Source organism: Sphaerodactylus townsendi, linkage group LG01 (assembly GCF_021028975.2).
Source record: "Sphaerodactylus townsendi isolate TG3544 linkage group LG01, MPM_Stown_v2.3, whole genome shotgun sequence".
NCBI classification, from domain to species: Eukaryota; Metazoa; Chordata; class Lepidosauria; order Squamata; family Sphaerodactylidae; genus Sphaerodactylus; species Sphaerodactylus townsendi.
In genome coordinates, this window is record NC_059425.1 from 22,720,211 (window position 1) to 22,735,118 (window position 14,908).

Here is a 14,908-nt window from a genome sequence, read left to right on the forward strand (position 1 = left end):
CGTGTGATTGGTGTTTGGAATATGCTGCCACAGGAGGTGATGATGGCCACTAACCTGGATAGCTTTAAAAGGGGCTTGGATAGATTTATGGAGGAGAAGTCGATCCATGGCTACCAATCTTGATCCTCTTTGATCTGAGATTGCAAATGCCTTAGGAGACCAGGTGCTCGGAAGCAAAAGCCGCAGAAGGCCATTGCTCTCACATCCTGCATGTGAGCTCCCAAAGGCACCTGGTGGGCCACTGCGAGTAGCAGAGAGCTGGACTAGATGGACTGTGGTCTGATCCAGCTGGCTTGTTCTTATGTTCTTATGTTCTTAACAATGATGCAATAAATAATGCAATAAATATATTTCATGCCAGCGATACCTTATATCTAAAATACCTACTATAAATATTTTATACATACATTTGTTACAAAAGAACAAAATAGATTATAGGCAGCTATAATTATTATCTTAAGATCAATGATCTACTCTCATCTTTACATCGTTCAAACTGTAGATTGTTACTGTTGTTTAAATTGCATTTGCTTGCACTGAGATATTTAATGGCCGTATTGTACTATATTTAAGGTTATATTAAGTATTATTGTAGTCCAGGTATGATCAAACAGCAATCAAACAGCCGCCCTGAAGGGCTAGCAGACAGAGCCCAGGGGCAAGGTCTTTCACAGATGCTTTCTAGCCACTATATTCAGAAGTTTGCTGTATCTAAAAATGGAAGCTCCAACTGGTCACCAAAGCTAGTTGCCATTGTCAAATTTCCTTTTAAAGCCATCTACGTTCACGCCCATCACTGCATCGGCTGGCAGTGAATTCCACAATATAATTACTTATTGAGTAAAGAAATAGTATAAGAACAATCAGACCAGGTGCTCAGGAGCAGCAGCAGAAGGCCATTGCTTTCACATCCTGCATGTGAGCTCCCAAAGGCACCTGGTGGGCCACTGCGAGTAGCAGAGTGCTGGACTAGATGGATTCTGGTCTGATCCATCAGGCTCTTATGTTCTTATGTTCTTAATCACCGTACATTAACGACCCTTCTATCCAGAGAGGAATTGATAGAATCGCCAACTTTGGCTTCCAAATTTCCAGGAGATTTGGAGGTTGTACCTGGAGAGGGCAACGTTGGGGAAGGGAGGGTGCTCAGCACAAATATAACATCACAGTTTGGCCTCTGACACTGCTGTTTCCTCCAAGGGAGCTGATCACCGTAGACTGGAAATCCATTGTCATCCTACTTTGGGTTGGCAACCCCAGTTTACTCCATAACAACTTGTCCAGCATAATTTAAAAGTCATAAAGGAGTCTGTTATTGAAGATTTAAGATGTGCTAGAAAAACATAATTGTCTCACAATGGCCAATTATCCACTGTGGCCTGTTTCCCACTCTCGTCCCGCTCTGGTGTGAAAAGTTGTGGCAGAAGTGCTCTCGCATGTGCGGGACGAGAGGAAGCATGTCGGGACAAGAAATCTTGCCACCTCCTCTCTCAGTGTGCCACAAAGGGGAAACATGTTGGGACAAGATTTTTTTGCCCCGATGCACCTTTCTCAGCATGCCACAAAAAGGAAGCATGTCGGGACAAGATTTCTTGCCCTGATGCGCCTGTGGTCCCACCATGCGCCCCAGCACTGGTGGGTAATCCGCCAATATCTTATAAGCTCAGAATGAACCTCAGGGCCAAACTAGATGTGATAGCTTCCACAGATCCAACCCATGGATTCCACCGCCATTTTAACTGATTTGAAAATGCCATGAGTGCCCAATGTTGATTGGGCCCATATTGTATAAAGTATGTTCTTCTAGCACATCTTAAATTTTGCGGGACAAGCCATTATGGAGTAAACTAAGATTGCCAACCCCTTCGCGTGGTGGGCTCAGGTGATCTTGCTTCCCCCACATGTGACTTTCCAAGTGACCATCAGGATTGGACCCTTGCAACATTTTTCAGTCACTTTAAGGCGGTGGCAGCATCCACAGGTCACACCCATGGATGCTGCCATGTCTAGTCTGGCCCTCATACGACGATGCTGTAGCGTTCATGCAAAGGGATTGAAATGCATGTGCTCTAGAAACACAGTGCATCCACTTATCATTCAAAGACTGAACTTGTAGAGACAAGGGAATTGAATCCAGAAGACTGATCGTGCTAACATCTCACACAGACAATGTTTTAATATGGCAATCCCAAAAGGGCAGATATATGGAAAATAAAGGGCAAAAATATGGAAAACAAAGACACGGGAAGATGTTATGAAATAGAGGCTGATCCTAGGAAGTAGGAACAGAACTCAATACACCAAAACAGAACTCAATACACCTTGAAGGAAGAATCTATAATAATTTCATTTAGCCCTAAATCCATGTGAGGTGTGTATTTGGTTGTGCATGTGTGTGTGTGTTTGTGAGAAAGAGAGAGAGGAACAAAGGGATGTGTGCGCAAGACTTGACTTGTTCTTTGTGGTTTTAAAGATGCTAAGTACGGGAAGTTGGGTTTGGAGGCTGCTGAACTCACTTCCTGTTGGGCTCTGACTGAGAGCAGAAGTGTAACGATTTCTTTTTCGCTCAAGACCTTGGGGCCTCAGCACATTTTACTCCCCAACTGACATTTCCATCCCAGCGACGCTGGGCAAGGGCCTCCCCGAAAGAACCTGGAAACAGTGGAGCTGTTCCGCTCATCCGTTGACTCGCCAACTCACCTCCAAGCCAATCTCAAGGAAGATCTTGACCATGAAGAGTTAAGGCCACGGAGACCAGCCATGGATTTAAGGAAGCAAAAAGTCTCTGAGGCTGGCCTGCGTCGCATGTTTTGAAGGTGTGGGCTGTTGGCGCTACTGTTGAAAACCTAACTGAGACCCAATGAACCCAAAAAAGTCTCAGGGGCAGAAGGAACGAGGCCTTGAGTGTTGAGAAGCAGGTGACGGCACCATCCAGGCATCTGCACCCATGTCGCTGGCCATGAAAGCTCGGCAGAAAGTGAGGAGGAAGGCAGTGCCCAAAGACCGGGTCTTTGGGTGTGACTTGGTGGAGCATCTCCAGTTATCTGGTCAGGATGGTAAGTGATTTCCTCTTTTGGGCTCATCATTTCTTCTCTCAGCCTCAAACATTCATTACCCCAACACGGGAAATGGCACAAGAAGGGGCTCTATCTAACTACTGTTGCTTGCCTTGTGGTGCTGTGTGGACTTATTTTGTAGGCTTTGGTTAGACCCTTGGAGGATCTCCATTGCCTTCCTTATGGGTTGTAGCGTTTATTGCAAAGCTACTAGCATCTTTATGAGTGGGTGAGAATGTCTTGTTGGTGAATAAAGTTCTTGAATGACTCCAAATGAATCTCATTAGTACACTGACCACCAAATGATTACAGATAACTCTTTACTGTGAGCATCTATATTCCAGCCCAGTAGCGAGTACCAAAAGACAGCATCAAGGGGCAGAGACAGTACCATTAGAAGTAACATAAGTCTGCTTAGACATGACAGGATGAATGTCTGGATACAGAAAATTAAATACTGGAGATACAGGGAAATTCAAAATCAGATGAAACTACAAAACAAAGACTTTGATATCAAAAATTCTGACATTCAACCTGAGGTTTTGAGCAGAATGTTTGGATTTTGAAGGTTTTGAGGAGAAAATGTGGAGTTTAAATGCGGGTTTTGAGCTTCAGAAGTTAAATTTTGAATACATATTTTGATCTTAATATTTCTGGTCACATCCCGTTGAGTGAAATGAGCATAAAAGAAACCATTTAACGCATGCTCTTGCTGATCGACTATTACATACTGTCAGATATGGGTCTACATCCCAGCCTTCAAATCCCAGTTATTGATAGATGTCACTTATGCCAGCCATCAAAAGCTGCAATGTACATTTCAATTTCTTGTTCTTTCAAGCAGAAGGTTGGGAGAAACTCAAGACATGTGGGGGTGTGGTGAGGGCGTTCCAGGGCGGGGCAGGGGCAGAGGTTGCACCAGTGCACCGGGCGCTATTCCCCCTTGCTACGCCTCTGCACATATCCTGCCAGGCCAGGCCAGGCCAGGCCAGGCCAAAACAAGAGAGTTGATGGAGCTCACTCTATGGAAATCCAGAATTGTCCCCTGCAACTGAAACAAATTTTCTTCCTCCGTCCAACTCTCTGTGCCAGATATTCAGCAAATAAATATAATCTAAAACTTTGCAAAGTTATTTCCATTATATATAAAGAACTGATTCATTAATGACAAACCAGGCTGCATAAGAGCAGGGAGTAATTAAATAAGCTGCAAGAAGAAGCAAATGAGAACAGTTTAAAGGAACAGGAGTTCTGGGAAACTTAAGTAGAACTCTTCCAGTTCACAATCCCTAAAACCAGATATGAAACAGGATAGGTCAGTGGTGGTGAACTTATGGCATGTGGGCACAGAGTTTGTCTCGTGGGGGGGGGGAATTACCCCCACACACACACACACTCACACACACATCTACGCTGGCCTGGGCCGCTGGACTTGATGTGCATTCACCTCAGTGAGCAGGGAGGACTCGGCTGGTGGGCCTGGTACCTATGCTCCAGGTGGCTGCTACCTGGGGGGGGGGAGCGGGGGGAAGAGGCAGCAGAGATGCTAGAGCAGTGCAAAGAGGTGCATGTTGGACTTGCTGGAGGCTACAGCAGGCTGGCCCCTGCTTGAGGGGGTTATTCAGGTTAAATTGCCGTGTTGGCACTTTGCAATAAATAAGTGGGTTTTGGGTTGCAATTTGGGCACTCGGTCTCAAAAAGGTTCGCCATCACTGGGGTAGGTGAATGTAAGCCTCGAAACAAGTACAGTGGCTTGCTCTGCTCACAGCGACATTCAAGTCCCACAAAGTTTTCAGGATATAAGTTTTCAAGCGTTAAAACTGGCTTAACCAGATGTGAAGGGAGCTTCGACCCTCGAAAGCTTATACGCAGAAAATCAATTTGGTCTCTGGTGCTGCTGGACTCAAATCAGGCTGTTCCACTGAAGATCAGCATGTCTTTTCTCTGAAACCATGTGCTCACAGCCACTATTAAGACCAACTCTGATAACACCAGACATCTCTGAATTCAAACTCAGCAGCTCCAACAATGCCGTCACAATAATAGAAGTTTGTCTCTGAGCCTGGGCAAGTTATCCACCATTATTCACCTCAGCCATTCCAACCCCGCTATGGATTTCCTGCCCTTGTGACACCACACAGGGTGAGATTTTACAGGCAAGGTAAAGGCCGTGTAAAGAGCCCTGTGGCACAGAGTGGCAAGCTACAGTATTGTAGTCCAAGATCTGCTCCCAATCTCAGTTCGATCCCTACAGAAGTCTTGTTTCAGGTAACGGTCTCAAGTTGACTCAGCCTCCCACACTTTGGTAAAATCCAGCTTGTTGGGAGTAAAGTGTAGACGACTGGGTAAAGCAACAACAAACCACTCTGTAAACAGAGTTGGCCTAGTAAACTAAGGTGACCAGATGGTCACCTTGTGAACCTGGGACGGGGGTAGGTGGCTGCGCATGCGCGTGCAGTCGCAGGAGCGCACTGCCTTCTGGGGCGCTGCCAGTGCCCCAGAAGTCAGTGCGCTCCTGCGGCTGCGCGCGTGGGAGGCTGCCGCACTCCCTTGCACCCCAAAAGGCAGTGCGGCAGCCTCCCAAAAATCAGGACAATGGAAATCGGGACAAATTGTGTGAAGGTGGGACTGTCCTGCCAAAAGCGGGACGGCTGGTCAGCCTATAGTAAACGTGATGTGACATCACGCCATGGTTCAGTAATGACCTAGTGGTGCTTGCATAGAGGGGTGCCTGTACCTTTTTAACAGCCATGTGTCTAACTCCACTACACTGTCAGAGTACGCATTTTATTTTGCAATTGTTTGAGATCCTTGAGCTACTGAACCAAGAACCGGCTGGCTTAGCTGGTTGTGCAGCGTTCGAGGCACACAGGAAATGAGCCGTGGAGGGTAAAGGAAGGCAAGCAGGGCGGGTTTGCATTTGTAGAGGGAAGGGGAGAGGGAGGCATATCATGTTGCTTCCTTGTTTGGCTGGTCTTGAGCTGTGCCAAGCTGTGCATTATGTCAACTTGGGTGATTGAGCAACCAAAAGAAGCCCGAAGAGAAATGGAAGGGCCTGGTAAACAAGCGGGGGGGGGGGGGGGTTACACATCTCTGCTCCAGCCTCTCTATCAGTTACATAAGCGCTGAGATAAAATTGAGCAACCACTGGACATGGCTGGTATTAGGGTTGCCAGGTCCCCCATGGACACTGGTCGGGGATTGGGCGGGGGGTGGGTGGGTATAGGTTTGTCAGATCCAGGTTGAGAAACCTCTGAAGATTTGGGGAGCCTGGGAAGGACCTGGACCTCAGTGGGGCACAAGGCCACCCAGCCCACCCTCCAAAAGCATCAGCTTTCTCCAGAAAACTGATATCTGTTGTCTCGAGATGAGCTGTAATTTCAGGGGATCCCCAGTTCTCTCTTGGAGGCTGGTATCCCAGCTGATGTTGGCATTGCTCTGTACTACTGCTTATTGTTAGGGATTTCTTCACATCTGCTTCATGTCTTCATGAGTGCAACCTGCCACACATAAACTCAGCAGGTGATGCTTCTCCAAACACTTCCGTCAAAACACTTAAAAAGCAGGTTCATTTGAATCACAACCACAGTACAGGATGAGGTGGGTTTAAATCTTCTTCCAGGAGCAGCAGTGGCACAGTGGTTAAGAGCAGGTGTACTCTAATCCGGAGGAACCGGGTTTGATTCCCCATTCTGCCGCCTGAGCTGTGGAGGCTTATCTGGGGAATTCAGATTAGCCTGTGCACTCCCACACACGCCAGCTGGGTGACCTTGGGCTAGTCACAGCTTCTCGGAGCTCTCTCAGCCCCACCTACCTCGCAGGGTGTTTGTTGTGAGGGGGGGAAGGGCGAGGAGATTGTCAGCCCCTTTGAGTCTCCTGCAGGAGAGAAAGGGGGGGATATAAATCCAAACTCTTCTTCTTCTTCTTCCCATGCTGTTTTCCTAACCTAAAGTGCCCCTGCAGGGCAGTTATTTCTATATGTCTATCACATTTTTATTCTATCCTTTGTCCAAGGACTGTAGGGCAACATATGGTGTTCTCTCTTCCTCCATATTGTCCTCGCAGTTACCCTGTGAAGAAAATGAGGCTGACAGGCTGCAGCAGTGGTGTACCTCCAAAAAAATGGCACCTGGGGCAAGCACGGAAATCGAGTCCCCCCTCAAAATTGCACCACCCCCAAAACTGGCCCCCGCAGGGAGCGGCGGAGGGAAAGGGTGCCCTCAACCTCTTGCCTACATCTCCAAAGCAGTCTCGTAGAAGGGCAGTGGGCCGGCCAGGTTGAGCGCCCCCAATCTCTCACTGTCGGGCAGTGCCAGCCCGTGTGCCCCAAAGGGCAGCAGCTGCCATCGCAGCAGGGCCCCACCCTGTACTCAGGGCCCCACCCTGGACAACAGTACTCCCAGGCAGTGCAGCTGGGCAAGACCAGTTGTAGCAGCACCGGCTTGAGCAGGGTGCATGGCAACCAGGGAAGAGGTGGGCGGGCAGGTGGGCAGAAGAAGCAGATGGGTGGCAGCAGCCCAAGGTGGCGGGTGGGCTGCGGCTGATGGGTGGCGGTGCAGGAGGAGGAGGAGGAAGCGGTGGCGGCAGGCAGTGCAAAGCAGCTCTGCGAGGGAGGGGCAGCCAAATGCACCCCCCAGAACTGGCACCCAGGGCTTGAGACACTCTGTCCCCCTGCTCGCATCGGCCCCCTCCACCTGGAGGTCAGGTGTGGGGCTGAAATTGTGAATGTGGGTGAGCCCTGCTCGCCGGTCTTCAACTGTGCCCTGCCCAACAGGAGTAGGACGCAGGTGTGGGGATGGGGGTGTGGCGCTTGAGCTTGCCTCAGGTGCCTTTTAGATAGATATGTCCCTTTGAGAGCCAGCGTGGTGTAGTGGTTAAGAGCAGGTGGATTCTAATCTGGAGAACCAGGTTTGATTCCCCACTGCTCCACCTGAGTGGCGGAAGCTTATCTGGTGAACCACATGTGTTTCCCCACTCCTACATTCCTGCTGGTCACAGTTCTCTCAGAACTCTCTCAGCCGACCTCACAAGGTGTCTGTTGTGGGGAGAGGAAGGGAAAGGAGCTTGAAAGCCACCTTGAGTCTCCTTACAGGAAAAAAAGATGGGATACAAATCCAAACTCCTTCTCCTCCTCCTCCTCCTCCTCCTCCTCCTCCTCCTCTTCTTCTTCTTCTTCTTCTTCTTCTTCTTCTTCTCTGTTCCTTTACTTTGTTCATTGGCTGCAGTGCAACTGCTCACTATTTTTAATTTATTGTCATTCCTTAACACCATAATTATGACAGCAAAATGAAATGAATGAACAATTGTTCTTGCTGCTCCTGAGAAAGTGGTAATTAACTCCTCACAAAGGACTGTAGGTCAGAAGAGGAAGTCATTAACTAAGCACAATGGAGGCAAATTGGTTTGAAAAAACAGAGAAAAATGTAAAGCCCTGGGAGGCCTCACTGGTGTTTTGGTCAGTCCTTGGATAGACATTTGGTGTTTCAAGTATGTTTGAAATGACAAAAAAAAAATATTGCCACACATGAGATCTGAAATAGAGTGGAAAACAAACAGAACAAACTGCAACTTGGGGACTATTGCTGTCCAGCCATCTCCCACTGACAGCTCTTTTTGCCCACAAAACAGCAATATCACCAAAAAGTTGCAAGTCCCTTCTAGGGGAAACCAGGAAGTGATGCAGGATCGCTCTAGGACCGTGGTGGCGAACCTTTGGCACTCCAGATGTTATGGACTACAATTCCCATCAGCCCCTGCCAGCATGACCATTTGGCCATGCTGGCAGGGGCTGATGGGAATTGTAGTCCATAACATCTGGAGTGCCAAAGGTTCGCCACCACTGCTCTAGGAATTGCCAGAAACAACAGAGTTTTAGCATGGAGTGTCTGGCAGTTCCTGAAGCTATCCCGCGCCAGGTTTTCCCCTGAAGTGATGTAGTGACATCAGTAACATTGCATGCCCTCCCCTGCTGGTTGCCAGGCTTGGCATGACGACCCTGCCAGGGACATTCCCTGTTTCTTGCTCCCTATCACCAACCACTGTTCCTATTTTAGGGAGATTCAGTCCTCCTGTGGGCCTTTGCATGTTGAATCTCTGAAGGCCTCAACACACATTACATTGGTTGTGGTGGGTTTTCCGGGCTGTGTCCCCCTGGTCTAGTAGATCTTGTTCCTAACGTTCCGCCTGCATCTGTGGCTGGCATCTTCAGAGATGTATCACAGAGAGAAATCTGTTACCCACTGTGTCTGTGAGAAGGGAATGTTTAGTGGGGTATATATTGTCCATGTCCCAGGGTGGGTTAGGGTTATCTCACAATACTAAAACCAGGGGGCATTCATTGAAAATGCTGGGGGGAAGAATTAGGACTAATAAAAGGAAACACTTTTTCACGCAACGTGTGATTGGTGTTTGGAATATACTGCCACAGGAGGTGGTGGTGGCCACTAACCTGGATAGCTTTAAAAAGGGCTTGGACAGATTTATGGAGGAGAAGTCGATCTATGGCTACCAATCTTGATCCTCCTTGATCTCAGATTGCAAATGCCTTAGCAGACCAGGTGCTCAAGAGCAGCAGCAGCAGAAGGCCATTGCTTTCACATCCTGCCTGTGAGCTCCCAAAGGCACCTGGTGGGCCACTGCGAGTAGCAGAATGCTGGACTAGATGGACTCTGGTCTGATCCAGCAGGCTTTTTCTTATGTTCTTATGTTCTAGGGTTATTGCCCTGGGACATAGACCAGGCTGCAGCAGCCTGTGCCAATTACACCATGACCCAAGCAGTAGTAATGGAGCCAGATATGCTTGCTGCTTGCTACATACAAGTTTTTAAAAATGTAATTTATTTATTGAAATCATTTTTAGGTTGCCCCTCCATCCAATTTGGGGTCCCCAAAGCAGCAAATAATAAAGAAAAACAAGTTTGGATTTATACCCTGCTTTTCTCTCCTGGAAGGAGCCTCAAAGTAGCTTACAAACTATTTCCCTTCCTCTCCCCACAATAGACACCTTGTGTAAGGTGACCAGATTGTCACCTTTTTAAAGCGGGACACCATGCGCTCACGCAGCCGCAGAAGCGCACTGCCTTCTGGGGGGCTCCCCCGTTTCCCGCCCTGTGACAGGGCGGGAAACGGGAGCGTCCCAGAATGCAGTGCAGCAACGCGGGAGGCTGCCACACTGCCTTCTGGGGCGTTCCCCTGTGACAGGGCGGGAAACGGGAGCGCCCCAGAAGGCAGTGTGGCAGCCTTCCAAAAATTGGGACATCGTTTCAGCCGGTCTCTCTGGGGGCGGCAACCCCTCCGCCCGCCGGGGGCCTTCCGGACGGCGCCCGACCGTCCGGCTCCCCACAGGACGCGGGACAAATCAGTCAAAAGCGGGACGTCTGGTCACACTAATCTTGTGAGGTAGGTGGGACTGAGGCCCCTTCCACACATGCAGAATAGTGAATTTTCAATCCACTTTCACAATTGTTTGAAAGTAGATTTTCCTAGTCCGCACAGTAAAATCCAGCAGCAAAGTGTATTGATGGTGGGTTGAAAATGCATTATTCTGCATGTGCGGAAGGGGCCCGAGAGAGTCTTAAGCGAACTGTGACTGGCTCAATGTCACACAGCAGGCTTCATGCGGAAGAGTAGGGGGAAAAAACCTGGTTCACCAGAGTCCACTGCTCATGTGGAGGAGTGGGGAATCAAACCCATTTCTCCAGATTAGAGTCCACCTGCTCTTAACCACAAATATATAAAAATGAGGAAAAACAATTAAAACAAAACACATAAACACATGAACAAGAAGAAGGATCAGTCAGAAACTGTCGTTTCCCCAGCCTGGTGCCCTTGCTTCGGTCCACATAATTGCAGGGCCGGGTCAACAGAGCGATTGAGAGACGGAGGAGAGCCTTCATCAGCGTGTAGTTAGTCATGGGGGTTGCAGGCAGCAATTCTGGGCACATTTGAGGGGTTATAGCAGTGGTGGGATCCAAAAATTTTAGTAACAGGTTCCCATGGTGGTGGGATTCAAACAGTGGCGTAGCGCCAATGGGGCTGGGCGGGGCATGATGGGGATGGGGCATTAATAATTTCTCTGTTACTGTAAAAAACTCTTACTGTTAAAAAAGTTCCTAATTTCCAGCTGCTATCTTTCTGTCCATAATTTAAACTCATTATAGCAAGTCCTATCATCTACTGCCAACAGAAACAACCACTTCTCCTCTAATTGACTGCCTGTCAAATACTTAATACTTTCAAATACTTAATTTTGTTTCTAGCAATCAAAAGAAGGATACTTTCCTTAAACAAGGAACTTTACCATGTTACTAAAACATGTTTTTAAAACAGCTCAAGAGGGAGAATTATCCCGTTTTCTACCCCCGCTAACCAGCCACATAGGAAACAACAGGACTTTATGATGTTTGGACCTAATGGAATTTCTAACGGAAAAGCAGACCCAATTAGTAACCCCTTCTCGGCACACACAAATAATTAGTAACCCACTCTCGGGAACTGGTGAGAACCTGCTGGATCCTACCTCTGGGTTATAGGCATGTCTGTATTTTAATCTATGAAATGTTGCAGCAAGCGAGAGTGTGTAGGAAAATCTCCCGCAGGAAAAAATTAGTCTCGAGAAAGGCTCGACATGCTGTGACATGCTGTGCTCCTGTGCTCCTGCAGAAATGCGTGGGCAGTTGTTTTGGGTGTTTATATAGCAGCACCATTTAGAGGCGAAAGTGTTCAAGGAACAGGACTAAGAGGTTTGTAATAAGTGCGATTAGATGCTATCTGTTGATGAACGAATTGCTTGGCTTGACTGCCTACTGCTTTGGGCACATAATTGGAGCATAATCAATGGAAGTAAATCCCCCAAAGAGGAGTTCTCAGCTTCCCTTGGCACAGATGCCTGACACATTGAACATTGCGCTAACTTGGTGCAGCTGCCAAGATTATTCTTCCAAAGAATGAATTTATCATTACCCCTATGCAGTGGTGGGATCCAAAAATTTTAGTAACAGGTTCCCATGGTGGTGGGATTCAAACAGTGGCGTAGCGCCAATGGGGCTGGGCGGGGCATGATGGGGAGGGGGCATTAATAATTTCTCTGTTGCTGTAAAAAAACTCTTACTGTTAAAAAGGTCCTAATTTCCAGCTGCTATCTTTCTGTCCATAATTTAAACTCATTCTAGCAAGTCCTATCGTCTATTGCCAACAGAAACAACCACTTCTCCTCTAATTGACTGCCTGTCAAATACTTAATACTTTCAAATACTTAATTTTGTTTCTAGCAATCAAAAGAAGGATACTTTCCTTAAACAAGGAACTTTACCATGTTACTAAAACATGTTTTTAAAACAGCTCAAGAGGGAGAATTATCCCGTTTTCTACCCTCGCTAACCAGCCACATAGGAAACAACAGGACTTTATGATGTTTGGACCTAATGGAATTTCTAACGGAAAAGCAGACCCAATTAGTAACCCCTTCTCGGCACACACAAATAATTAGTAACCCACTCTCGGGAACTGGTGAGAACCTGCTGGATCCCACCTCTGCCCCTATGTTTTGGAACCATCCATGGGACAACCCTGTCCATATTTTGCTTGCTGGGAAGAAGGAAGCCCACTGAGTTTAATAGGGATTACTCCAGAGTAAGTGTGCCTAAGTTTGCTGCCGTGGGTAGCAGAAGAACCCATGGGCTCAAACAGGCAAGATGAAGAGCAGGTGTCTATGGGTGTCTGACATCTATAAAATGGCAACTGCAGCTCATATAGCTTCAGTTTGCCTTGGGATCGTGCAGGAAAGTGAGAGGGCTCTATTTCTCCACTTGCTGCCAAGTTCACTGGGTGCCTTTGAGCCAGTCCTTCTCTCCCAGCCTCATCTACCTCCCAGGGTGAGGATAAAATGGAAAGAGGGGAGAAGCATGTGAGCCACCCAGAACTCCTTTGAGAAATGATGGGATAAAAAAAATACTCCACAAAAATGAGCTTTCAAGTCCACTTGGTGTCATTGTTTGCAACCAGGCTTCCTGATTTGCTGAACAACTGTTTTTTTAATGGTGCATCTCATGTAAAATGCTAATAGCAGAACAGGAAAACAGGTTTCAAACAGTGTAGCCAAGTGGAGTGTGAAGGGCAAACCCTCCCCTCTCCTTTTCTGAAAAAGTGCCATTGAGCCGATGGGTTTTTCCTGGAAGTGACATCAGTCCTTTCGAGGAATCGCTGAAAGCTATGGTTTTACCATAGAGTTTCCAACAATTCCTAGTGAGGGCTCATGTCATCTTCAGTTTTTTTTCTGCCAGAGATGTCACATTGTTGTGGCTGCCGCCTTGGTCCCTTTCCTGACCTCCTGCTGGTTTCGAGGCCACACCTGGCAATGGTGGCAACCATTTTAGCAGTGGAGACCAGTTGTAAGAGTGAGTGACCTGCAAGTGTCACCTGGAAATCCTAACATCAATTGAGGCCAACAGTCCCTATCCAGAGAGTGGCTGTGGCTCAGTGGCAGAAGAATCTGTTTGGTATGCGGAAGGTCCCAGGTTCAACCCCTGGCATCTCCAGTTAAAATTGGCAGTAGGTGATGGGAAATATCTTGCGGGAGACTCCTGGAGAGCCACTACCAGGCTGAGTGGTTGCTTTTGAGATTTGTGGAAATATCCCATCAGCTACTGCTGCAAACAGGAAAATGTCAGCAAAACTATCAGGCCACAGCAATCACGATAGCTAAGTGGAACCGCCATGTTCAGAGGCACTCTGCCTCTGAGTACTGGTTACTAGGGCCAAATAAAAGAGTTGTCGCTTTCATGTCTTGCTTGCAAGCTTTCCAGAAGCACATGGTTGGTCATTGCCAGGGACGTACCGCCCAGGGGGACATATGGCAGTGGTGGGATCCAAAAATTTTAGTAACAGTTTCCCCTGGTGGTGGGATTCAAACTGTGGTGTAGCGCCAATGGGGCGGGGCGGGCACGATGGGGGCGTGGCTGGGCATTCCGGGGGTGGGGCATTCCTGGGCGGGGCTGTGGCAAGGACGCAGCTGCCATGCCAGATCCTTGGGCAGGAAAGCGAATGCACACAGGCGGAAGCTACCACGCATCGCCGGTGCACCTCCTGCTAGACTGCTTCAAGTTCTACGTGCTACTGCTGAGAGGAGGGCAAAAAATCAATGGCAAAAATCACCACCAGTAACCCCCTCTCAGCACACACACAAATAATTAGTAACCTACTCTCAGGAACCTGTGAGACCTGCTGGATCTCACCTCTGCATTTGGGGTCAAATGTCCCTGGGCTGCGGCCATTTAGTTACATAGGGGGTGGAAAATTGCCCCCACACCCTTCCTCCACCCCACTCCCCCAAGTCCATACATTGACTTCAAGACCTGGGGCCAAAAAAGTTGTTTGGCCGTGGTGGGGGAGGGCAGCCACCCATCCTGGGGGGAGGGTGTCCGGGAAACTCAGATTTTGCACTGGGCTACATTTTCCCTAGATATGCCTCCGGCCATTACTGGAAAGAGAATACTAGACTTGATGGAATCTTGTTGGTCTTGTCTCTTAGTGCATGATAAATGCAGCTGTATCCACCAAACACTCTCACAATGCACCATGTGATGGATTGGCACACAGCTTCAGCTCTGTGACTTCCTGCCTGGCTGTCCTGGGTACGGAAACACATGAAATCACTCTGGGACTCCACCCAATGTAACCACCTTTGGTGAGAAAATGTTTCTGTGTTTGTGTGGCTTGCACTCGCATAGCACATCAAATTCTTCTCATGTATTGTGCTACAGTGGTGGGCCACATTAACTGAACTCAACGATTTCCCAAAATCTCACATGCACAATTTGTGTTGTTCATTTGGACTTTGGAGTCAATGTTTTCAG

General features: G+C 48.0%; 1 protein-coding gene across 1 annotated transcript in view; it reads left to right on the forward strand.

Moving 5' to 3' along the window:
* The first annotated feature begins 2,722 nt into the window (after window positions 1–2,722).
* ARHGAP30 (Rho GTPase activating protein 30) overlaps window positions 2,723–14,908 on the forward strand; it is a 37,841-nt gene continuing 25,655 nt past the window's right edge. Inside the window, exon 1 of the mRNA XM_048507936.1 lies at window positions 2,723–3,056. Within this exon, the coding sequence (XP_048363893.1) occupies window positions 2,948–3,056 (109 nt within the window). The 5' untranslated portion in view covers window positions 2,723–2,947. The remainder of the gene's footprint in view (window positions 3,057–14,908) is intronic.